The 27,337-nt window shown below is 42.9% G+C and overlaps 1 protein-coding gene across 1 annotated transcript in view; it reads left to right on the top strand.

The window, feature by feature from the left end:
• Positions 1 to 27,337, top strand: part of ACE2 (angiotensin converting enzyme 2) — a 459,770-nt gene that overhangs the window by 155,057 nt on the left and 277,376 nt on the right. Inside the window, exons 6-7 of the mRNA XM_086934340.1 lie at positions 4,960 to 5,068; positions 24,702 to 24,799. Coding sequence (XP_086790466.1) covers positions 4,960 to 5,068; positions 24,702 to 24,799 — 207 coding nt within the window. The remainder of the gene's footprint in view (positions 1 to 4,959; positions 5,069 to 24,701; positions 24,800 to 27,337) is intronic.

The raw sequence follows: 27,337 nt of genomic DNA, 5'->3' as shown, positions 1-27,337 counted from the left end.
TATGGATTGTGAATGCAGGGACTTGTGTATGTCAAGGAATGTGAACCCAGTCAGAATTTGCAAACCCTGAAACATGATTTTGTGTAATATTTAAACTGTGAGGTGGTCCTTAAGGGCCAACTCCAACAATGCCTGTGGGACAGAATTTGCTCACTATGCCCACTTATAGGTCTTTTATCCTTTACAGGGCCCTTACGCCATTGCCTGGATTCTGCAATGACAGCCACAAGAGTTACCGTTCTCTTGTGGCTAGTCAATCAGAACCTTCTGGTCCAAGAGCTCAGATTAGAGTTAACAAACCAAAAAGAGATGAGTGGAAAAAAAATCCCTTGTTGAATCAAAGGTATTTATTAGTTTAATTTGCATTTGGAAAATATCCCCGATCCTGGGCTCTATGCCATTTTGCAGATTTTTCGTCCAGATATCGCTACCTTTTTTTAACACTTTCGAGTCTATCCAACATGTTTTAACACTAGATTTTTCCAAACCTACCAAATGGATTTACACCAAACAAAGCAATGGCACTTTCTTGAGTAAAATACTATTCATATGCCAAGTTTGATGTGATTCCATTCATTTGCATTTTCTGTATCGAGTAGCAAGGAATGTTATGGAAGTTAAAATGGGAAATGTCACTTTTGGGACCCACCTCCTCACCCCCTAATCTGATTTTAGGCCCCAGCTTCACAGACTTTGGATGAAGAAGCAAACGTAAATGCATTTGTTTTTGGAAAGTGTCTTGCAGATTTGTCAAACAGTGCCAAGGTTAAGAAAGCAAACAATGCCTTTTCAATGGAAACTGTGACCTATCCATAACTTTTACTGTGTGTGTGGGGGGGCGGGAGGGTATGTATTAAATATTTGAAAGAAGATCCTATATGATGATATTTGCTTAACAATTTTTTTAATGTTTCAACATTATCGTCAATTTTAAAAAGCAGTGGGAATGGTTAGTGCCCTCTATACATAAATATGATGATATCAAGCTCAACAGCCTACTTGACAATAAGGATGTTTAAAGTTTTGCCGATGCAGAGCATTGGCAAAAAGTGACAGATGCCTTTTCTTGACAAACATGTGTTGCCCGCCGCATTTAGGGATAGGCAAATTACCAGAGCCCAAATTTACAAAGACTTTTGTTACTTTTTTAAAACAGACTTGACACAAAGTGTTGTGTTAGTATTTACTGTCCAATGTAAACCGCAAATTGTATAGAATTGTAACCAAAAGTAACATAAAGATGTACAATGTGTTGCATTATATTCCATTAATTTGTTTCAAGGGGGCCTTCCATGTGTGAGGTATGGGTGTTCCGTATGGACCACCAGTGGGGTTTGACACAAATCCCTATCAACAAATAGTTGTAGACAGGGATTTGCACCAAATCCTGTGCCTCCTTGAGGCAGGCGTAACAAGGATCCTTCTTTTTCCCTCTTTCCATGTGTTCTGCATTCTATACCACACCATTCTATACCACACATACAAAAAAAGAAACTAACAAAAGCATCATTTTGGAACAGGAAGCTTCCCCGCCCTGTACAAAAAAATATGCTTACCACAATGCAGACACCCTCGCAGTAGGGCACAAGGCGTTGGTGCATTCAACATAATGCGTGCCAGCGCAGGAGAGAGCTGAACATCGCCACATCATAGTAGATATAGTGCTGTTCTACTCTCTCCCACTCATGCAATACTGTTTAGCATCTTTACTTGTTGCACAGCATTGCATCATTTCTAGTAAATCAGGGCCCATGTTTCCAGTGGCAAAGACTCACATTGTTTCACTTTAGGAAAACTTTCACCGCTGGGACATCCACCACTGGGCAGTCAATCATTGTACATCAGAAGGTCTACCCTATTTAGCACAATCCACCTGACATACATTTTTGCCTGTGTAAAAACACCAGGAAAGCCTGCTGGTTTCAAACAGGAAAAAAACCAAATCATGCCCACTCGCTGGAAAAAAAATCACGGCAAGTCAGGGTCATTGTTTTTCAATACCAATTGCCTTGGCAGTTTGCTAAAAAGTTTGCAGAGTTGATGAAATAATCAGCATACCAATGTGGCAAAGTGTTCTGCCTTCAGTGCCACCAACTTACTGGTAACTGTCCTCAAATTTTAGAGATAGTTACGAATCCCTGACTATGGTGGGTAGTCCACTGCTAAGCGATCAGACTCCATATCCTCTGCTGATCTGACGTACCCACGAGTCACTTGTCATTTTCTACATGCCCCACAATTTTTTTTAACAGGATGCATGGCATCAAAAGCAGAGAGAATACCCACTTTCTATGGGGATAGACCAACAAGATACTTTCTCCACAGTACTCCCCAGATTACTGTGCCAAAGAGAAAGCTTGAGAATCCTCCCGTAGAGATTGGGAAGTATAAACTACAGACATTCTAGCTCTATTAGTACGACTAAGGAACTGGTTTTGATTTGGTCCACGTTTACCAATTCTGGTAAATTTGGAAATACGCCAAAAACCATGGGTGTTGCGTAGGATCACCCATGCAACGCCCATGGAACGCATCCCTTGTGCAGAGTAAGGCAACACAGCAATTTGCACTGCGTTGCTTTACTCAAGATCTATGGAGCTACTCAGGGCCATGCAAACTGGCCTTGCGTGGATTCATAAATCTCATTTAGGACTAGCCCCACTTTTGCACCACCTTGCGAGGTTCAAGAGCGACGAAGCTCCACTCGTACGTATGCCCCTTAGTACACGTGAAATGGTTCAAATGTAGCAATCACTACTTGCTAGTTGTACTCTCTTGGCCCTGTCAATTTAAGCCTTGAAACTAGTGAATGGGGTGCACACTGAGTTTAATTTCTGTCTCTCGCCCTTTCTGGTGTGTCTGTGTGCTTTGAGCATGGGAGGATTGGCAGCCATGCTGCACAGCCAGCTATAGTCATTGTCGAGAGAAGGGTCTCCGTCATTGCTTAATGCTTCCAGAGTGCTGTGAGCCAGAGGCAAACAGTGTCTGCAGATGGCACTTCCCACCTCAAAGAAGCTATCAAAATGGCTGTGTTGAACCTCACCAGAGGCAGCTGCAGTTGGAACATGGTGTGGCCCGCTTCTGGACAGTAGTGCTGACAGTGAGTCAGGCCAGGTAGGTGGGAGCAGCGGTCCAGCACTGGAAAGCTGTTGAAGTGCGTACCCCCACAGATGGTGTTTTGGTATGTGGGGCTCACTCTCCCCTCAGATGGGGTGAGGGAACAAGGCATTGCAGGCAGTGTCCAGGTGAGCAGCAGCAGTGGTGTGAGTACTGCAGTTTGCGTGAAGAGGTCAGCTAGAGCTTCTGGCACTTACCCACCTTCTTGTCTGGCGAGGTCACCCTTGAGCAGGACAGCTTTCATGTAGCACAGATCAACCTCCAGTACTGCAGTTTGTTTACCTGTCTGTGCTATGTGTGCCTTTGAGTGGTACAATACATGAAGGCCTATGGGTTCTATATTAGAAACCCAGGGCCTTTAAAAGGCACATGGAGGAGCCCGACAAACAGATTTGTGGATTGCCACATTCCTGAGAGCTGGAAGGGAAACACACTGGAAGGGAGAGCCAGGCTCTACCATGCACTTCAAAAGGACTCTTTGATGGGCAAAAGACAGGTATCAGTAAGGAAATTTTATGAGGCTGCTTGAATGTACTAACGCTGATATTCAAGAGTTTTTTCCCCAAAATAGGCCCGTGGGTTGCTACTGCGCAAGTGCCACAATTGAAGAAAAGCACTTTGTAAGCAAATGCCAATGCATTAAAACAGCTGATGCCGCAATCCTGCCCCTGCTTTTTGGGCTGCAGGGTGCCGTGGAGGTATTTGTGTAGCAATCCGCCACGTCGCCTGTGTGCAGGTGCACCGTCTGTTATGCCTCATTACAAGGAGAACCTGGCTCTGCATTTTGGGATAAGGAGTGAAGACAATAAAATATGCTTTTGCAAACCTCTGCAGTGCACTGTAGTTCACTGCCACACCCCTCCTCGCGACACAACCGAAATTCTAAATCGAACCCAGAGTCTGAAAAATGTTAATGGATACAATACAACTTTTTGGGGTGATCAAAATAGTAGATTCAGTTTGAACTGGCTTTTCGGGCGGTCTAGCACTGTCATATGGGTTATCTTGAAAGGGCCAGTGTGTGGGATGTGTTTTTGTTTGAGTCCCACAGGCCCTAACAGGCTACCAGACTGCCTGAAATGCCTGCACAAGGCTGGGAAGATTCACAATTTATCAGGGGCGGCTCCTCTACTAGGGCAGAGGAGCGTCGCCCCACTGCTTTCTCGCAGTGAAAGAAAGCCAAAAAATAAAATGGTAATAACTTGCAGTTATTACCATTTTATGTTGGCTTTGCATTGCGGGTGGGCGGGGCTGCCCTGCTCTTTGAGCAGGGCAGGGGAGGAGTTGTTTGCCCACTCCTGAGTGTGCAAAGACTGATTGGTCTGCCCTCTTGGGCTGCCCAAACGATTCATGCGCACTCTGCCCTTCTCCATGCAGGGAGCAATGCGGCCTGCATGGGGAACATGGCTACCCCATTAACGCCTGGCTGGGCGCCGTCCTGACCAAGCACAATACTGCTTGCAGCATTGTGCTTGGATGAGGGGAGGGAGCCTGGCTGCCTGCTTCCTGTACCTGCCAGACGCCGGAAAGCAGGAGCAGTGAAGACGCTGGACCCGGTGGAAATGTTGGTTTCTATTTTTTATTTTTTAATTGTGATCCCTCTCTCGCCGCGCCACCCTCCCTGCACAGCCCCCCTGCACCGGCCCCCACCCCTGCACTTGCCCCCAACCTGCGAGCCATGCCCGCTGCTAAAGCAATTAAATGGTACCTTAATGTAGGAACTATTAAGGTGTACTGATGAGTGGTAATATAGCTATTTGTATTTCAAGGCGCCACTTTTAAAGATAGTTTTCATTAATGGACAGATTCTCAAGATAACATATAATTTCTATAATTCTTTAGATACAACCACTATACAAGGAACTTCATGCCTATGTGAGGGGCAAATTGCGTGATTTCTACGGCCCTGAATATATAGATGAAACTGGATGCCTGCCCGCACATTTACTCGGTAAGGAATTCAAGATTATCTTAAAGTGTCTTCATTCTATGTGGTTTTTGGACAAATGTGAAACAAAAATGTTTTATAGCATATGATCTGTATTGACATATAATTCAGATTGAACCAATTTCCCTACAGATTTTATTCATAGACAAAAAAAATTTTGGGAAAGGGTACAGATATGTGCAATTTTAAAAAGAACAATATTTGTCATATCCTAGTAAACCTGTTGAGTTTATTAGGATGTGAGTTTAATAAATCAAGCTTCCATTCATTTTAGAGAAGAATCAGAGAATTGCCTTCCCACGTGGGCCCTGGTTTACGTATACTTTGTGCTGGGTTAGCATCACAAAACTGACGCACTCTGGTGTAAAGTATTGTTTTGGTATTTACTTTCCAGAGCTACGCGCTGCGAGCTAGTTTGTGCTACATTGCGCTACCTTGCATCAAGAGGGAGTACCATATTACATGAGTGTTCCCATGCAACCACCTGTTTTTGTAAAACAAATCTTTACTTAACCCCTTCCTTGCTGCCGTCAGCATTTGGCCGACGGCCGACGCGGCCCCGCCCGTTTTGCGGAAGTGCCGCACCTAGGGAAAATCGGGGCCGCAGTAAAGGAGTTAAAAAAGGTAGACAGTAATTTACGACAAAACATTACGCCTCCTCCTGACCTACTTAATGTGTGAGAAATGTTCTTTTCTAAAATTATTTTCGAAGTTTGCATGTGTGCTGTAATGTACAGCACAGGTACACATTAGAAACCTTTTAATGTTTCTAAGCATAGTATTTTGCCCTGGAAACATACCCTTCCATTACCAAAACCTATATAGACATGACACATAACTTTGCACTGTGGTGCAAGGGTGATTGCATGGGCCAAGGCTGTCAAAAGGAGCACCAGCGCAGGGTGTCATAGAAACAGCACCATATCTTATTTGATGTGGCGGCATTCAGCTCTCACTTTGATGCAACATAGCATTTTAGTTGCTGGGCTCTGTTGCGTCAAATCTTAGTAAATTTGGCCCTATATTTCAAAAAGCGCAAAATGGACTTCCTTATAAAACTCCAATGCAACCTCAAGGAAAAGATTTGCTGACCTGCTTCCTATTCAAAGGGCTAAAAAAATGTTTTAAGATATGTTCTGTCTGTCCTTATTAGTACTTCATCAACTATCTGTGACTCAGAGCTGGGCCTTCCCTTTATTTCTGCTTTAATAAAACTCGAGCCAGTTCTCCTGTGGCACAAGTTCTGAACCAAGGATGAAACAAAGTTAAATCAAGATATCCTGATAGATACTCTAAAATTAGAAGAGGCCCTGAAGATACCATGGCTGAGATAGGCCAGTAGTTTCCTACAAGATCTCGATTACCCAGAATATTTTAGTAATCCAAAAACTAATGATATAACAAGAAAGGAACTGAAGAAGGAGTTTCTTTGGCACTTGGATACCATCAGAATATTCACAGAGATTATTAAACCGACCATTATGCATAATCAGTTGATTTTAACCACTTTTTATAATCAGCCTTATTTAACCGTTGTACCGGGCGTTTATGATCGATTTCTATTGACTAGACTCAGGGGGGGGGGGGGGGGGTTCATAGACTAGTGACTATCCCCAAAATGAACAAATGGGCAGAAGATCTTAAACTATGTACCTGTGACAGCCACTCAGTACAATCAACGTCACAGGTTGTACTTTTTTGTAAGTTCTATCAAGATGCACAGAAAGTCTGATTATCACCGATTTTGAAATCATTGGGGCTTCGGCAAAGCTGACCGCCTTTTCTTGCATTACAGCGTCTGGACAACGTTCACAATGTTTTTTAGGATTTTAACTTTTTTTGAACAAGTCTTGAGGAAAAGGAAATGCATGTTAATTTAATCTCTTTTTATCTGTAACTTGAAATATGATATAGTTCGCTTTATACAATATTTGCTATGAATTATGGTTGAGATTCCTAATTGTGTGATATTATATGTATGAACTTAATTGTGATTTTATCTTATGAACTCAATTGTGACTTTTTTATGTGCTTTTATGATTGTTTCACATGGCAATCGAATAACGCTTTCATTGACTTGACAAAATCTAACACATTGCTCTATATTAAGCAAAAATATTACGAATTTATAATGAATGCATGGACAGGTAAAGAAAAACAGAGTATGCGAGAGAAGAGGCTCTATATGCTAACACAAGATAGCAAAATTGCAAGAGAACTAATACTAATAATTCAAAAGTATGAGGCAAAAAACTGTTGGCTGACGAATGAGTTAAATGTATTCAGGGCCAGCCCTAGAAATTGTGTACCCTAGGCACATCTGCAGGAGTGCACTCCATCACCGGGGAAACATCCTTTACAACGCAACTTTTACCACGCAGTGCCTTTACATCGCAACTTTTACAACGCAAACCATTACAATGCATTGCACTGGGGAGCGCTCTAGGATAGGGAATAGATTTAATTTACTATCCAACACCTTCCCTACTATCCACAGGGACTGGAGTTGGAATAGTAAATTAAACTATTCACTATCCAGCACCCCTCAACACTATGCATTGTAAAGGCATGCGTTGTAAAACTGGCGATGTAAAAGCATGCGTTGTGATGTCATACATCCCTCCATCGCCTCATTGCACATGTTTTAGAGGGCCTGATTTAACTGCAGTTGTAGTAAAGTGATACTGCTAGACAGCTGAAGTGAATATGAATTGATAATACCACCCTTGGCGAACACCACATTCCAAACATGTGAATCCTGCTTCGAAACCAAAGACGAAAAGCGACTTCCAGAAACAAACTATTCAACTCTTCCGGAGGAGCACGCAGCATTGATGCTCAGGCCCCCTTGCACTTTCTACTTCCCCTCCTGTGGTTTGCACTTAAACAACTAGCACTGAATGAAGGCTAGTTAAACCATCAGCCTCAAGGCCCCATGACTAGGCGCCTCCTCACTGCAACAAAAAGGCCAAAGAGTTTTGGTTTCATGTTTAGAGAGTGCTCCAGTGGCGAAATGTAATTTCGCCCTTCAACTGCCAAAATCCCTTGTACCATGACCATGCATTCCATCCAAATCACCCCTACCCGACATAGACACATTAGACACCTTGCGCAATGAGTTGCATCAAAAATATAGTATAGCTGGAGAATTTTGTCAGTTGTTGGGCTTAACAAAATTGCAACTTAATAAGGTATGATAAGGAAATGAAATAACTTCCTTTTTATACAATCACTTTTTATGTAGCGCTTTCCACGACTGGTTCTGTTGTTTCTTAGCACTGTAGGCCGAATTATTTGTGCTTCGTTTATTGGTCTTGGAAGGGGACAGAATTAGTTACAATTGGCGATGTTAAACATGGGTCGTGCACGTCACATTGATGTCACTAGGGAGCACTCATCTCACCGGGTCACCTTGCCAGCAAGATATTTTTAAAGGGAAGCACAGAAGCCAAAAATATTGTAAGTTTACTAATTATTAATATAGAAAGTTTCCAAAATTGACTTTACTGAAAAATGTCCGCTGTGCTGTGCTAGGGCAATTGACAATGCCACCAAAGCCGCAAGATCTCTTTATGAGAGGTATATTTCTTCTTTGGATAGCAATTTTCCATGGTTTTAGATATCAGGATATGTATTCTTTGTTATGTATATTACTTTGTACTGCTTGCCTCCCCGTCTACCAGATTAGCTATCCGTTTGTGTGCCTTTTACTTTTAATCACTCGTCTGTCCCACATTTTAACATAAAAGGTCAATCGTGACAGTGTTTAACTTGAGCCAGTGTGTGTTCGGTAATTCACACTCACATTTCATTGGCAACACTGGCGCTTATGATAGTCTGCTACATGGTGGCACTGTCTGTCTAATTTAGAGATGAGCACAGTTGTTTATTAATTCTGTGTAAATTCAAAATGACAATTACCTGATGCCCAAGCCATTCATTTAGTTGTAGGGGCATGGAGTTGTCTGCTTGTCACACGTGTAGGAGTGTGATGGTTAGTAGTTGTGTTGGCACTGTCATTGGCAGCGCTGGCAGGGTCCATGGGTGGAGAAAGCTACAGTGTCCTCCTGACTAGGACCCCGACATTTATTTTGCTACAAGTAGAACCGTGCATAGCAAGGGTACAATGGGATCTAATACAAGCAGAGCTCCCAGGTCTATAAGTAGGTAGTAAAAGACAGCCGTAGTTGGGGTGCTGACTTTCCTTTCACGAATATAGGTGGGAAAGTATTTTCTAACTTGTGAAACAGGCAACCCCCACCCATTTGTTTTAACCCCTTCGCCGCGGCATGAATTTCGCAGCGGCAGCATGGGGTGGGGGCTGAGCGCAGCCCTTCCATGCTCGTGACGGAACCACGCGGTCATGAGTCACAGGCGGCGTGGTTCCGTCACGGCCCCGCCCGCTCACTAATTCGCCCACACAGGCGGGGAATTAGCACCATGTGGGAGGAGCGGCAGCCGCATGACGGAACCACGCTGTCATGAGCACATGCCGCCCGTGGCTCATGACGGCGTGGTTCTGTCATGTACACGCAAGGGGTTAATACTACTGAGAAGTAAAGTTGGGCTGCAAAACTCCCAAATTTTGTCCCTAGGCATCAGGTGTTTCACAGGTTGTGAAGTTCTTTCTGGCAAAACTACATCCAGGGAGAACCACGCAAACTGGCGGGATTGTTAATAAACAAGGCAGTTCATGTTTGTGTGTATCTATCTCCCTTTACCTCTTTTTTTACTTTTACTTCTGTGGTAGTTGCAACAAATCACTGAACTTTTGTTGAAACTGTACCACAGTGCCACAGATAAAGAAATACATTTTTTGTCCAACCAAACCCGTCTTATTGGTGAACAGGTTCGGACTTGCCTATAGGAAAATCTGACAGCTCCAGAAGGGCTGGTCTGACATGTCAGTGGGAGGGCTATGTTTTTTTTTTACTGTTCATGAGTCTGATTTTATGACCTGGTGGCCGGGTTTTATTGCTGACTTCTCTGATTTTAGCACAAACATTGCCTGCAAAAAAAGCACAAATGCATTCAGTCTTTAATACATTGAAAAAGACTTATAGTTAAATATTCAAAACTGTCCAGGTTTGGAAATGTGGGCTACTTTTTGCAGCTTTCTGATTCGCTAATAGGAGCCACTTTTATTTTGGTGGCAGGCCTATTTTCTGCTACTGGATTCAAGTTAGCTCCAAAACCGGTCCCAGGATGCTTGTCTCCGGTCTAGGAAGGACCTGGCCTTACAGTTCGGACTGGACCGATGAGGAACAGGGTCAAGACTGATTTGCATGGCTGGGTCCAAACTGAGGTGGTGTGGTGAGCAAAAGAATGATGGACTAAACCCAGATCCTTGTGACTGGGGGTGAATGTTTGCATTGTTCAGAACTGCGTCCATCATTTGCTCCTTGGGCTTTTGTCACCCTAAATGGGGAGGGTATGCCCAGACGTGGGTCCCGGGCTCACTGCGCCCCTGGATTCAATCTAGACTGGCTGATGAGGGGTGATGCAGATGCTTGTTTCCAGCTTAGGGAGGACGTGGCCTCACAGTTCGGGCGGGACTGTTCCCATAAGGAACAGGGGCAAGAGTGATTTGCATATGGCTGGGTCCAAACTGGGATGGTTTAGTGAGAAGAACAATGATAGATTAAACCCAGATCTGAAGGTGAGTGTCTGAAAAGTTTCAGTGCTCCACCCATCATCTTATTGTATTTCCTCTGTGTGCCCTAAGTGGCTAGAGTATGCCCAGACATGGGTCCCTTGCTAACTTTGCCGGTGGATTCAAGCTGGCCTGGCTGCTGAGGTGTGAAACTTTAGAACTGGTCCCTGGATGGTGATTTCGGCTTCAGAGAGGACATGGCCTGGCAGTTTGGACTGTACCCATGAGTAACAGGGTCAATACTGATTTGCATATGGCTGGGTTCAAACTGGGGTGGCTTAGTGAGTAGAAGAACTATGATGGACAAAGCCTATATCTGTGACTGGGGGTGGGTGTCTGAAAAGTTTCAGCACTCTGTTGATCATCTTATTGTGTTGGCTATTTTCTACTCCAGTCTGATCCTCTTGGTGAGCATACATGAAGTTCATCTGTGAAGATGTCTTGCTGAACTACCTTGAACTAAAAAACATCTCCTCAGCCAGAGCAGCATTAAAGCAAAATAAATCATGCGCAGTGACAAAAATGTGCTACGTTCTCTGTATCCTGAAGCAAATGTCTTTATGCCGATTATTAGTGAGCTGTCGCTGAACGAGCACGTCTTTATTCACTTGAAAATTCTGGTAAACATTTTCTCGATCCCTCTTTGACCATAAACTTTTTTCAAATTAGGCCTTCTAAAAAAATCTTTTGTGCATAGCAGTTTATTTTCAGCCTGCTGGTAGATTTCTAAAACGTTAATACTATTTTTGCTCCCAGTGATGTCTCTCAGAGAAATTACCCCATGATGAGGTCTTTGACTGCCTGAACCTCCAGTTGGCTAACTAGAGTTAGCCTACCAGGATAATTAGAATGAACCTGCCAGCAGCTGACCTTTCAGTGCTTTCCCCCCAATGAGGAGAGTTAAGTGTAGAGGGAGACCGGGAGAAGAGAAGCCTCTTTACCAAGAGAAACTGTAGCCAGTTTGGTACAAGCCTAGTAGGAGAGGGAGCTGGTCTCAGAACCAGTTTGGTGTAGTTGAAAAGGAGAGGGCTGCTTATTTATCCAAACTCACCCATCTGTAAAGCCAGAAACCTTGAAGAAAAGTGGCTGTGGTCTAGCTGCAAAGGTGGGAAGGTTTGCCTTAAGAAATTGTTTTTCTCATTGGATAGGGAGTGTTCAGGAGTGCCTGCACTCACTGGTTAGAGAATCCTCAGGCCCAGCTCATTAGAACACATCTGGACCTATGGAAGAACAGAAGAGGACTAGACGTGCTGTCTGTGACCTGAGAGGCTGGACCTGCTCCCACTTGTAACTTTAACCCCTTTGCCGCAGCACGAATTTCGCTGCGGCGCGGGTGGGGGGTGAGTGCAGCGCTTCCGTGCTCGTGACCGAACCACGCCATCATGAGCCACGGGCGGCGTGTGCTCAGGACGGCGTGGTTCCATCACAGCCCCACCCGCTCATTAATTCGCCCGCACAGGCGGAGAATTAATGCTGCGTGGGCGGAGCGCAGCCACATGACGGAACCACGCCGTCATGAGCACATGCCGCCTGTGGCTCATGATGGCGTGGTTCCGTCATGCTCACGCAAGGGCTTAACTAAGGAGTGGACTTCAAGTGTCAATTGGCTACATAGACAAGCAAGCTGCATGAGACCCTTTTTCTGCTATGACCAGCAATAACCCAACCTGGAATTAACTCTTCTGGTGGCTTCTGCTGGAGTGAGCCTTGGCCCCTATGTGCTGCCCCTAAATTCCTGGGAGCCTTACAAGTGACAAGAAGAAGATGCTCCTGAAACTCAGTGAGCCCTTGTAGTAAAGGTGTCCGAGTTCAAAATGACTTTGGCGGATAATGCTTCAGGCTTTCCCTGATGGAGGATTTTGGAATTATTTCTTGGGAAGCACTCACATTCTCACTAACTAATAATCCATTTTCGTACTGTAATACTATTAACAGATGAGTTACATGGACCAAACAAGGTTTTATGAAAAGGATAACAATGAGTGAACCAGATACCACCAAAATTAGACAAGATAAATAGAGTTTTATATATAAATAAAAACTCGAGCAGTCTCATTGAAGGTCGTGGAATCACACGACAGTCAACCAAGACAATGTTCGTTTGTAACGCCTTAACCGCTGCGGTTTTTCCGCCGCTGTTTTTCGCCGCGGTGTGGGCGTTCTATTAGGTGGGTGGGGCTCCGTCGACCGTTGGCCGACGGCAGCACTAGCGAGGTTGTGGCGGACGGGAGCACGCAAGGGGTTAAGAACCAGGAGAAGGTGCCTTTCAATAGATGACTCATGTTCTGCTGATTGCCATTACAGCCTTCAAATGGCCCATTCTTGTTTTGTGGCTGCTCTGGGGCATTGGCAGTTTCATAGGACACTGCCATAGGGTCAAACCAAGGAAGTTTACAGTGATTTAGATTACCCATATAGGAGCTACCAATGGAAGGTCTTTGCAACTTAAATTTTATCAAGGTGCTGCATTTTGACAATGTGCTGGTGGCTTTCCCAGTGTTCTGCTGTATCACCAAACCTGGATAACATTTTGATAGACTGTAATTTTAAAGCTTTCAATGACCTGGCCAGGGACATCCAAACAAAGGTAAGCGAACGTGATTAGCCATTCTAGGCAATGATCATTGATTGGGCAGGCCGATCTTGACCGCTTCCTGACTCAAGAGATTGCAAGCACTGAAGGAAAAAAGCTTCTTTTCTTAGCTAGACTCATATATCAGTTTCTTTCTGGGGATATTAGGAAGGAGGCCGAAAATGCATTGTTCGCCCAGCCAGTTGAGGGCCCAATAAGTTCAAGAACAGCATTCTAATATTCCCCTACAACTGGGCAATGCCAAACCATATATATAAAGTTTGCTACTGTTGCTAACATCGGGCACACCCCTGTGACCTGGCAGGATATTTATCGTGTGGAGTCACCTAGGAGAAGGGTATGCAATATGTATTGTGTAGTAAGGTGTAAGCTTGAATCTCATGCACTATACCACTGTACGTACCCCTGAATGCATTTTTGGCCAATCTTTAGATCAAATGGGTTCCTCACATACCTGCTGCCAGGCATCTTCAAGCGGGAGAGGATTATACATCTATCTACTCGTAGAGCACAATATAAATGGGTTATGAGATTACGACCCCGGGGCAATAAAAGCATAGTCAGTAACGTCTGTGTGGAGGCAGGTACCTCCGGGAATGTAAGCCACAGTTGCTGTGCTATGGCTGCAATATTAGCATATTGTAAAAATTGTCCAGAGCCCAGTTTGAAAGTCTATTGCATCTTGGGATTCTTACATATTTATTAGATTTTTAATCAATAGAAGGATGCCAGATTAGGACAGTCAATCCCTTGTTCTGGGTTGAGCAACCCAACACTTTGACTGCTAAAAAAGAGCAAAAGGAAACAAGTCCCTCTCCATCCCCACCAGCTTTTATAATCAAGAAAGATGCAAAGCGTGGTTGAGAGCATAGTCACCATTACTTCTGTAGGTTGTTGAGTTAGTTGTTCGGGCTGATGCTTCGGATGACAGAACATGCTATTACAAAATGTTAAGTTGTGCTATCCTTTAAAAGTTGGTTATGAAATATTACAGGAATCCCTTTGAATAACCAATGTAATACACCAGAGTCAAAATTAGAATGAGATCTGTAAGTACCTCACATAAACTATACAATGCTAAAAGCAGTCAAGGTTTTTCCCACCTTATCTGCCACTTTGCCCTTGTTAATTTTATCATAAACCAGATCTTCACCAGAAGTAGATACTGGTCTAGAGCTAGATAGTTAAATGTTAGTATTTATAACTTTCACAGACGAGGAACCCAAGCAAAAGGCAATAAATGCCAAAAAGTGCCAATGATGTACCCTGAATCTAATGGGATCAATGCATTTCTCCACATACTACCACAATCACTATTGATAGCACACACTATGACATATGTGAGCCAGATAGTAACTGTGCTTTGTCACTCTAGTGGGTCATGGACATCTACAGATTGATGTGGATAGCTAGCGACAAACAGTAAAGCTTTAGTAATTTGCTAAAAACATCCTGCATTCACTTCAATAGTCAAAAGATATACCTGTTTGTGTCATCAACTCACTCTTTTGTCTTTAGTATGAAGTTGACTTTTCTGAAACTGAAATTCAACATGATATAAATGGCCACTGAAAATTTGATTTAACTCCTTACCTATTGGCAGGCAGGATGAGTTCAGTTAACTTCATACGTATGCACATTCTAATATTTGTTAACTTGGTTTATGAATTATCTTTGACACAGTTTAAAAGTAATTAACATCCATAAGTATGCCACTTACCTAGCATCTCTTGTACTTGAATTCCTATTATTTACACACATATATCATCATCAATAGTGATTTCACATTAGAAGCCTTTGTGTTCCTTCATAAAAGAATTAAAACATATTCCTGATATTTGGTTGGCTATAAAAGTGGAATTCAAGAAAGAGTTTCATGTTTGTTTTCCAAACAACTTGCTCCTACAATATTTGTCTGTAATAAGGATGCCTTCCGAGCAAACTCTCAAATAAGGTATTGTTCCTCCAACATGAACCACAAATTGACAATGCAATGATTCTGGCTGCAGCAACATTGTTACTCGATTTCCTAGGAAGGATGCCCTGGAACATCAGGGCAGTTACAACTGGCAATCCAAGATGGCGGATTCTGTATTCAAGCCTTGTGAGAGTTCCGGAATTCCTAGGAACTTTAGATTCTGTGTGAGCAGCGTCACATAGCCATCATAAGCTCAATGCATACTGCCAACCTCTCTACCTTTGAGGTGCATACAGCTCAGGTCCCAGTTGCTCTCCCCCAATCCTAAGGTAAGCCATGCCTCCTGACAATATTGCACTGTGAGGAAATCTATCTTTTGCCCTTCCACCCATGTTTCTGCATAGACGTCTGATTAATGACTTCTGGAGTAGATGAGGCCTGCTGACCAGACCCGAGCTGCAATAGGGAAAGATAATACTTTTTACCATAAGGTTGCCACAGCTGAACTTTTGGTAAGTCAGCTGCAATTAAGGGCACAGGTTTTCCACAGTAGCACAATGTACAGAGAATGTTTTCTTCACTTGCATTTAAAAAGATAACGTTCATGTCTCCTGCAATGGTCTGTACTGTCTGCATTAAAAACCTTAGCAACCTTATTTTATGAAAATGTTACAAACTACAATTTACAGCTAATAAGCAATTCAATATGATAAATCCAATGCAAAGGTCAGATTTCTCTTTCCTACTCATCCAGGGTTTAAACATGAAATATAAAGGGATTGCAAGTTGGTGTAATATTTAGCAAGAGTCCCATACAAAAATGTAGAACAGGACATAAAATATGCTTCAAAATCTCCACATCATATATTCTTATGAATAAACCCAGCGAACTGGAATCGTCCTCAGGCAAATGGGCCATACACATCATGGCAACTGTCACAGATGGGGGCTTGTGCTTTCTAAGTTTCTTTGATCCTTGCTGGGAGTATTGGGGACAGCTTAAAACAGCTGGGTTAGAGATTTTTAAAGTGTGCATGTGGCTGGCCGTAGCACGATGGCCGGCCAAAAAGACATGCGCACAGTGAACCGTGCACAACAGCCCCGCCCTCCTCCCAGCTGATGTCACTCAGCAGGCCCCGTTTGTCCCGAAGTTCTGCTCAGGACAGGTGATGAAAAATGAAATGGTACTGAATTCCTGTTCTTTTTTACATCTCTGGGACTTTGGAGGTAATTTAAGTGGGGTAACGCTCCTCTGCTACGAAGGAGGTGACACCCCAGACTGAGACCTCTCTTGCCCTTGCCTTCTATAATCACCATGAAATATGACAAGAAATCCAAGTAAATGAATGAGATTGGGACAAGCAGGGAGGGAAATAGGTGTAAAAAGAGGTGAATAAGTTAATTGGATAAGATTCAGAGATCACAAGGAAGAAGAAGAGTAAGGCCTGATTTACAGTTTGGCAAGGAAGGTACTCCCTGCCTATCTCGTTTACAGTCTGGTAGACCTTCAGTATGTTGATGGCAGAGACTATTCCATCTCCATCACTGACATACCCCTCCAATGGCTTGACAAAGTAAGGGCTACCCGAGGTTCCAACATTTGTCTGCCCTCCTCATTTAGAGTAGGCACACAAATGCAAGTTTTCCCTGATCATCACTGCCAGGTAAAACCTGGCGGTAAGCGGCAGTGAAAACTCCTAAACGACTCCTGCATTATAAGCAAAAACTCCCATAGCGAGGAGTTCATAGCTTTTTATTTTTCAAACCCATAATCCTGCTTTGGGATTGTGTTTAACCGCATAACCGAGGCAGCAATTTCACCATGGTGCGGCAGTTTAGCGGAGTGGGCGGGGCCGCGTCGGCCAATGGACGTTCGCAGCACTACGGAGGTAGTGCTCGCGACGGCCGTTGGCCGACGAACACACGAAAAGGGTTAAAAAGATATATATAGACATTTTTCCGAACAGGTCCATTATGTTGACAGAGCCATCCATCAAACTTTCAATTCCAAATCGACAGGAGCTGCAGTGATGGCGGTTCCTGCCAATGCAAGAGATGTCTACTGGGCCGGCAAGCATCTCTAAATTTGGCGGGTGGGTATTTCCTCAGGCTGACCGAGTACTCTACTCTGACCCCCAGACAAAGTAAATCCTGTTCACCAAAGTCCGGCCCTAAGTCAGAACGAGATGAATGTCAGGAGAAAGAGAAATCTACATTCTTGGATCACTAACATGTAAAGTACATTATGAGGCTACTGATCCCCTGTAATGTTGCATCACAAGGTGCAGTATTGCCATAGTCCCTTCCTGCAGGCAGAAATGGATTCTCTAGAGTGGAACAGGTTTTAGGCACATTAGACGGACGGGTTCAATATAATGGTTTTAAAGATAATAGAGATATCTAAAGATGGCACAGATTTGAGGGGGGCCTAGATAGCAACATATGATATGATGGAGTTTCATTGTTCCTTGTGTAAAGTGGCACTGGCACACACAGAATGGACTCGAGAGGAAGAAGGGACGCTATTTGTTTTATATCTCAAACTATTTTAAGTTTCTAAACGTTTAGTATTAGTTTAGTGGCTCTGTCTTGTTTTGGCCTAATGTAAAACCACTTCTGAAGAGGTACAGAATATCTGGCTGTATGTGCCACATGTCTTAAACCAGCCAGCACACTTTCCAGACCCCCCCAGATTATTGCAGCATAGATTTGCTAATTTAGCAGTAACAAAATGGATATTTAGCGGCACAAAAATGGAGTCTTTCTTATATGACTGGACCCATAAACGCAAGCAAAGGATCCAAGAAAGGTGAATGCACCTGATCAGTATCATGATGCACTTCCCACTTCATGGTTTGAAGTGAGCTGCACCAGTGTTGCCAGCATGGGCAGGTGTTGGCTGTGATGCTGAGTAACTGGCGAGATGGCTGACCCAAGGGCTTGTCGGTGGCAGTTATCGTGTCTGCTTACATGTTACTTCCTAAAAACCCCGAACTCTAAATGTGCATTACAAATTGTTTATTGTGAATGGTCCTAGTTGTCGAAAAACTATGATCCTCTGATCTCTAAATAAGGTGAAAGATGTGTGAAATTACTATTAAGGGTTCTTCTGCCATATTTTGGAAGCTGACTCTTTGCCACCTACATGTAAATGACCCATTTGTTCTTTTAAACTATGTTTTGTAATATAGGCATATTGTAGACATAGACTCCGTTAAATCCATACAGCAAAAAGCGAATTACCGGCATTTCTTGTGTTGAAAAACGAAAAAGAAGTAACCAAAAATATTAAATCCTAGTTTTACATCTGTCCATGCTTGCCTACATTGTAAATATTTTTTTTATTTACATTTTTGTATTGGTATTTAAAAAATATGCAAAAAACAAACTTAAAGCAGATCAGTCAATAAACATCTAGATATATAAAAAGCACGTACATAACATAACATAACATGTGTATTTGTAAAGCGCACGTTCACCCTTGGGTATCTTGGCGCTGAATAACAGATGTTTATTGTTACCCAACTCAATGGTACTCATTTTATCGACCTCAGTTGGATGAAAGGCTGAGTGAACCCCCGGGATTTGAACCTGTGACCATGAGGTCGAACACAGGCCCCTGCAATGGACGCATTAGTCCACTGAGCCAAACACGTACTTGGTTGGACAGTTACTGACTGTGGTAAATGAAATATAGAAAATCAACAGAAAAAGAACATAATTAAAATAAATAAATTACGTAGTATATAAGAGGAAAATGAAAGAGTCAGATTAAAAATAGATCTTAATATAGATGCATTCCTGGTAATATTCGATTACAAGAGCAATAGAGAGGAATAGAATAATACAAGTAATACATTATTAAATTACAAGCTTGGTAGAGGATTGGTCATTAAATAATAAAGGAACAGTATCAGAAATATCTGTCTAATCTTCTCTTGCACAGTATATGCAAGAGCAGTATCGACTTTATGATTATGACATACCCCATTCCACCATGAATGGTATGATAATTTATATGACTGATCCTAATAAAATATAATTTATTTGAATGCTGTTGCAAAAAATAATTCAGTGCTATGTTTATTCTGATAACTATTGCTATCCTGAAAGGTAAGGAACCAATTAAAACATGTTGAGAAGCTAAAGGAACATTTGTGCTAAGATTTTCATAACATTTCAACAATATATTTTTCCAACAAGAACTTAGAGCATTATTATTATTATTATTATTGGGACATTTGTAGAGCGCTGCGTTACGCACACCGGCGTGTCCACGCGCTAAAAGAGGAAGAGGCAGCAAGCAGGTATCACAAAGACAGAGCCGACAATTATTTTGTGTAGAGGAATGTTTTCAGTCTCGCTCGGAACCTGGCTTCCTCCGGCTTGCATGTGCAATCAAATAACATATACATCTTTGCAAGAAGAGTAGCTTCAATTTCGAAGCCCATATATATATATCTATACTACTATTATAAAGAGAGAACACAAACCTTTGAGCCAGGTAAACTCGGGAATCACACCGCCAATCCACACACCCGATACATAGTTGAAAATGTCAGGGTGTGCAGATGGACATAGGCTATATAAAAAGAAAAATTAAACGTAAATTAAAAAATGTAACTTAAAAAGAAAGTAGTCCCCTGGAAGTAGCGTGGGCCGCGACGTAGCGCTGGCTGCAACGTAGTGCGGGCCGCGCGTGCGTGATGATGAGGGGGAGCGGCGGACATGAGCGGCGGACAGGCAGGGAGGAGCGGTGACGAGCGGCGAGGAGCGGCGGTGAAGTCAAGAGCGCCGGCTCTGGTAAGGCAAAGGGACACGTAAAATGTTAGGGCGGGAGGTGGCTCCGGGACACGGACAATGTCAGGGAGGGCAGGGGCTTGGGCGGGCGGGGGCCTGGGCAGCTGGTTGGCCCTGAAGCCTCATTGCCCCCGGACAACGTCGGGGCTGGCGGGGAGGAGCGGTGACGAGCGTCGAGGAGCGGCGGTAAAGTCAGGAGCGCCGGCTCAGGTAAGGCAAAGGGACACGTAAAATGTCGGGCGGGAGGTGGCTCCGGGACATGGACAATGTCGGGGCAGGCGGGGGCCGGGGCGGGCGGGGGCATGGGCGGGCGGTTGGCCCTGAAGCCTCATTGCCCCCGGACAACGTCGGGGCGGGCTGCTAGTATATATATATAGTCATTTATTCCAAAGAGGCTGCACACAGGTTTAGTAGACCAACTTCCTTAATTCATGTAGTCAGTGCAGCAGAATTAAGTAAACTTAACATCACCCCACTGTGGATTATATTTTAAAATATCGCGTTTGTTTTTACAGACTTACTGAAGGTTTTGAGACTGCAACAATGCAAACCACAAGTTCAAGAAGGCCAGGTGAAGTGGCCACGCCCACTGGGGCGAATGCGATAAAATGAGAAAGTGTTGCAGTCACCTATTTTCCAAAAGCAACTGTCATTGATATATATATATATGTATATATTTACATGAAGTAGCAGGAGAATAAAGAAATCTGATATAAATGGAAATTTGAGTACATTTATGATTTTTATGGAATTCTCAAAGAATTCCTGACTATAATTGTTGAAGATTCCCAATGATACTCACAAGTAGCCATTAAGGCTTACAGATATAAAGGTAAAGATTTCTCATGCGGGGATGGGAACGGAAAGATGAATTTGCTGTTCATGTTTTTTCTATCTTCAACAGGATTATATTATCCCTGTACAGAAAACCATTCGCCAACATTTCTTCAAATTTGGCGCTTCTGCCTTCCCATTTGAATCCTGATCATTATTTTACACCTTTCCTTGACAGGTGTAAATATTTTAAACTTTTTGAGGAGATAAACTACTTGCAAATATTTTCTGATTATCTACAAACTTGCAATTTTTCCGGTGTTTATCTAACTTTTACAAGCAGACCCACCGCAGAAAGTAACATACCTGCCTCACGGAGCAACTATAGAGAAATACCAGTGTACAAGCAGTATTTACATGTGCGCTAATCCCATTTATGAGGGCAGAATTACACCATTTCTGATTTTGTAAATCAAGAATGTAATTATACCTCTTGAATGTGTAAGTCCAAGTGTTTCCTACATGCATCTTAGTTAATCTGGCTCTAAAAGATGATACCTCATAAGTAACTATAGTCCAGTACATATTAGTTATGACCAAGTGCTATTTTAAAGGTTTACATAATACAATTTGTGCCTAAAGATTTTGGAGTATGGATAATGATCTTCTTTTACAAAATATGGCAGCATTCAGGAACACAAATGTGGATTGTTGAAACCTGAGGGGTGAGGACTAAGTGAAATATTAGGATAGTTTGCACATAGCCACCTCTACTGGTATAAGATAACTCAAACAGCTTATATATTTCTGTATTCCTTTCCTGTTGATCTATATTTTTTATATTCTTTTGTTAATAGAGTCAATCATCTACGTCCCTCTTTCTAAGGTCCACACTATTACCGGCAGGTAATGCCATCAAGTGAAATTCTGATGCACACTATAGAGCATCCTTTTATTCACCTCTTTTCGTAACAGTGTTAATGCATTCACTTTGTAGCAAATTATCAGGAATGGCCATCCCATAATTTCATCTGAAGATCACAAAAGATTAGACTCTTTCCTCTGACTCCATGCATTTTTGAACGTTAAGCACCTGAAGACAAACACAATGCCAGCGCAATGCTTCTAGAACTGCTCCAACAGATGGGATTTTTATAAGTGTTAGTAGCCTGTTACAGCAATGTACCATTTCTTGCTCACTTAACTCATTGTATGTGTTAGGAGGATCCAGAATTAGTCAGGAACCACAGATGTTCTGTGCTAGGGCGTGCTGATTTGAAGATGGGTGGACAGAAGTCCCTATATGAAGCCCATTTCAAAAAGATCTTGCCACAATATAATCCTGTCGAACTCCTGACTTACTGTTGACGTTTAAGGGTTAGTCAGGAGTAAGCCTCTTGAATTTTAGGGGTAAGCCTGGAATAAGCCTCTTGAATTCTAGGGGTAATCTGGGAGTAAGCCTCTTGAATTCTAGGGGTAAGCCTGGAGTAAGACTCTTGAATTCCAGGGGTAAGCCTGGAGTAAGCCTCTTGATTTCTAGGGGTAAGACTGGAGTAAGACTCTTGAATTCAACAGGTAAGCCTGGAGTAAGACTCTTGAATTCCAAGGGTAACCCTGGAGTAAGCCTCTTGAATTCTAGGGGTAAGACTGGAGTAAGACTCTTGAATTCAACAGGTAAGCCTGGAGTAAGACTCTTGAATTCTAGGGGTAAATCTGGAGTAAGCCTCTTGAATTCTAGGGGTAAGCCTGGAGTAAGCCTCTTGAATTCTAGGTATAATCCTGAAGTAAGACTCTTGAATTCTAGGGGTAATCCTGGAGTAAGACTCTTGAATTCTAGGGGTAAGTCTGAAGTAAGCCTTTTGAATTCTAGGGGTAAGCCTGGAGTATGAATCTTGAATTCCAGGGGTAAGCCTGGAGTAAGACTCTTGAATTCTAGGGGTAAGTCTGGAGTAAGCCTCTTGAATTCAAGGGGTAACCCTGGAGTAAGCCTCTTGAATTCTAGGGGTAACCCTGGAGTAAGCCTCTTGAATTCTAGGGGTAAATCTGGAGTAAGACTCTTGAATTCTAGGGGTAAATCTGGAGTAAGACTCTTGAGTTCAAGGGGTAACCCTGGAGTAAGCCTCTTGAATTCTAGGGGTAAATCTGGAGTAAGCCTCTTGAATTCTAGGGGTAAACCTGGAGTACGAATCGTGAATTCTAGGGGTAATCCTGGAGTAAGACTCTTGAATTCTAGGGGTAAATCTGGAGTAAGACTCTTGAATTCAAGGGGTAACCCTGGAGTAAGCCTCTTGAATTCTAGGGGTAAGTCTGAAGTACGCCTTTTGAATTCTAGGGGTCAGCCTGGAGTATGAATCTTGAATTCTAGGGGTAAGCCTGGAGTAAGACTCTTGAATTCTAGGGGTAAGCCTGGAGTAAGCCTCTTGAATTCAAGGGGTAACCCTGGAGTAGGCCTCTTTAATTCTTGGAGTAAGCCTCTTGAATTCTAGGGGTAACCCTGGAGTAAGCCTCTTGAATTCTAAGGGTAAATCTGGAGTAAGCCTCTTGAATTCTAGGGGTAAGCCTGGAGTACGAATCTTGAATTCTAGGGGTAAGCCTGGAGTAAGACTCTTGAATTCTAGGGGTAAATCTGAAGTAAGCCTCTTGAATTCTAGGGGTAAATCTGGAGTAAGCCTCTTGAATTCTAGGGGTAAACTTGGAGTACGAATCTTGAATTCTAGGGGTAATCCTGGAGTAAGACTCTTGAATTCTAGGGGTAAATCTGGAGTAAGACTCTTGAATTCAAGGGGTAACCCTGGAGTAAGCCTCTTGAATTCTAGGGGTAAGTCTGAAGTACGCCTTTTGAATTCTAGGGGTAAGCCTGGAGTATGAATCTTGAATTCTAGGGGTAAGCCTGGAGTAAGACTCTTGAATTCTAGGGGTAAGCCTGGAGTAAGCCTCTTGAATTCAAGGGGTAACCCTGGAGTAGGCCTCTTTAATTCTTGGAGTAAGCCTGGAGTAAGCCTCTTGAATTCTAGGGGTAACCCTGGAGTAAGCCTCTTGAATTCTAAGGGTAAATCTGGAGTAAGCCTCTTGAATTCTAGGGGTGAGCCTGGAGTACGAATCTTGAATTCTAGGGGTAAGCCTGGAGTAAGACTCTTGAATACTAGGGGGAAATCTGAAGTAAGCCTCTTGAATTCAAGGGGTAACCCTGGAGTAAGCCATGAATATTTCTGACTTAATTTCAAAATCGGTCATTCATACCTCCAAACAGCAAAATCTCTGTGAATTGGGCTCAAAGTTTGTACCCAAATCTGCTAAAGCGCTGGGACACTCCTTTGGAGTAGCTGAGCGCTATATAAGACCAACTTAACATAACATAACATCGGGACACTTAATTACATTAGGAAGAAACAAATAACTTGCCACTTGTAGAAAGGCAAAACCGGTTCACATGTTTATTTTGGTCATACATGAATTGACCTGGATTCTGCCTCATACTTTCATGCATGAAATGAACAGTCAAGTTAGGATGTTTTTCAACATTCTCACACGAATGCTCTTTCCTGTCTTTACACTGTATAGAACAATATAATTTAGGAGTTAAATTTACAGGAATATGCTAGGGGATTAATTGCTGATTAAAAAATAACGTTTTCAGCCTTTCATGAGAATGCACTTTGTACAAAAGGAAGGTAAGTTCAATACTTAGGTACTTTTAATAAACTGTTTGAGCCACCTAAGATAACTCCTTTCTCTGGATAATTTCTGTGAAGTCTTTATTATGAAAAATGTTGAACTGAAATGGAAATTATAAACTTTTAGTTTTCTAGAAATGACATTTATGAGAGAAAACATAAATATTTTCCCCTCATTGTAATCAGGCTAAACGATCTAACTATATACTTTTATTTCTTAAAAGGTGACATGTGGGGAAGGTTTTGGACAAATTTGTACCCTCTCGTAGAACCCTATCCATCTCAGAAAAGCATTGATGTGACAGAAGATATGATTAAACAGGTAAGAGTGAGACATATACGTTTCATCTAAAGCATGGTAATTAGCAGAAGACCTGCTGAGGAAACTTCCTTTCATAAGTAGAAAGGTCACTTGTACTGAGTTCATAAAATCTGGTCTGGGTCGGATTTAGCATCGAGTGAGATCTAAACACTTGGAGAAATGTGCTAAATGCTTAGGGTGAAGAATTATTGGAGTGAAGCGAAAAATGCCATGATGGGAGCAGCTACAGACGGAGGGAGACAGATGATTAAGGCTTCTCAGATCTATACAGTAATAATCAGTTCATTGTTCTACATATTGTATATTGAAACAAAATGGGCAGGGGTTGATGGGCTTGTTGTTTGTTCACATTGATATTCTCTAGAATTTATGTTTTTAATTTTTTTTTAAAGAAAAGCTATTTTCAATTGGTGGCAGGTCACATATTATTCCTCAGAACAACCATGTTATTTTTGAAGTTTTAGAAGTGACTAGGTGACAATTCCTGAAAGAATCTAGGATTTCATGTTGCAGTGCTCCCAAATGAGTCTTGCACACTCTTCTTCCTAGCACCAAGACCCTCTGAGTTTCTGGCACAGTGCCGATAGGACCCGACATTACCATTCGGTGCATTTGGCTTTTCTACTGGAGCTGCCAAATCGCAATACCCTCTGGGTGAGGGGACAGTGGAACAAAATCAAACGTTATTCTCCTTCCACAGCCTCTCAGATGCAGGGGTTTTAGTAATCTGCTTAGCCTCAGAGTTTCAAGCATACGCGGACAGGTAACACCGTCAAAGAGGAAGGAGTCCAACTCCGACCAGAGACTTGCGATCATCCTCGGCCTGTCTGGTAAAGGTGCCCAGATACAACAAAGCCAGAACAGGGGGTAGATCCTTCAGGGTCGCAGCGGCCAAATTATGGAACAGTCTGCCCATTGACATACGCCAGATCTCACAACTTCTTCCATTTAGGAAACGCATCAAGACCTGGTTATTCCCCTAAATCCTCCCGCTGGCTTTATACTTCGGTCTCTCCTCAGTAGAGTATTCTCCAGCGCCAGGAAGCCTGCAAGGTATCAGCTGCGCTTTACAAATACTCAAAATAATAAATTCTAGCACTAAAGGGGAGTGTATCCCAATCTAAGCTTTTGGCTGTTCTAGGGGATTTCATCCCCTATGAAACATTACCTCTTTTGGCTTATTCATAGTGTGAGGAAAACAGTTCATTATATAGTGTGGTTGTGCGACCTCACCTTGTAGTAAACTCACAAACCCTCTTGGGTCCAGTCATGCTAGTTTGCAAAACCTTGGCTAAACCCTGGATAGCTTCGAGCAGTCAAGCTTTGTCAAAGGAACAAGGGCAACGCCTGTAGATGTACCAAAACAGTTGAAGACCGAAATGTGACAAAAACAGAATCTAACACCAGTTTATAAAATAGATCTTATTTTTATCAATTTGTAGACACCAAAATGAACAAAATCCACCACAGGTTCCAGAGATGTAAATTATCACATAAATAAAAAATCACTTCTTTTGACTTGAAACGCAAAGAAGCATTAACAACTACAATGGTTAGCGGTTAACTTTGGAACCTCTGGAAAACTTGTATAGAGTTTTAACCTACTACTCTACCTTGCTGTGGGTGACCAACTCTGGGAGGTCACAAAGGCCAATGATGCTTGGTAATACAGTCACCTTGCAGTCAAAGCAGTCTCCAATCCAGTTCCAGGCACTATGGACAAACTGCCTTAGCTTATTTATTTATTTATTTATTATTTATTTATTTAAGGAATTTGTAGAGCGCAACTGTCACCTTACAGGTATCCTGGCGCTGAGGCTTCACAAAGTGGTAAACAAAAGTGTAACAGGGAAAGGAGTCCAGCAGGTTAAACCTTCGGAAACAGCCAAGTTTTAACACGTTTCCTAAAAAGGAGAAATTCCTCCGTTTGCCGAATCTCCAAGGGCAGACTGTTCCAGAGTTTAGCAGCAGCAACTCCGAAAGATCTGCCCTCAGCTCTGACCCTCTTAAACCTGGGTACTTTCACCAAACATGCAGTTGCTGAGCGAAGTGCTCTGGTTGGGGTATTCCAGACAAATTTGTCTTGCAGAGAGCTGGCCCCAAGTCCATGCAGGGCCTTGAAGACAAGGCAGAGGGATTTGAAGGATATTCTCTGCTTCAGCGGGAGCCAGTGGAGCTCAGCCAGCGCCGCCGATGCAGAGGATCTTCTAGGCCAGCCAAGAGCCAGCTTGGCCGCAGCAGACTGCAATCTTTGAAGTCTATCTAGCAGCAGACCCGGTGACTCAAGCAGGAGGACGTTACAGTAGTCGAGTCCGCTCAATATGGTGCATCTGACTACCAAAGCCCGGGCCTGTAAGGGAAGTAGCGGTAGGATCTTTCGAAGGGACCTAAAAAGGGCAAAGCAGCTGGATACCGTTTTCGCCACCTGAGCTTCCATACTCAACTTATTGTTCAGCATAACGCCCAGATTGCGAACAGATGTGACCGGATGGGTTTTTAACACTGTTTCTGGAGGCCAAAAATTGTCCGGAAAAGGGC

The sequence above is a fragment of the Lissotriton vulgaris genome, chromosome 8 (assembly GCF_964263255.1).
Source record: "Lissotriton vulgaris chromosome 8, aLisVul1.2, whole genome shotgun sequence".
Classification (NCBI taxonomy): Eukaryota; Metazoa; Chordata; class Amphibia; order Caudata; family Salamandridae; genus Lissotriton; species Lissotriton vulgaris.
The sequence above is the reverse complement of the archived record's forward strand: the minus strand, read 5'-3'. Positions and strand labels throughout refer to the sequence as shown.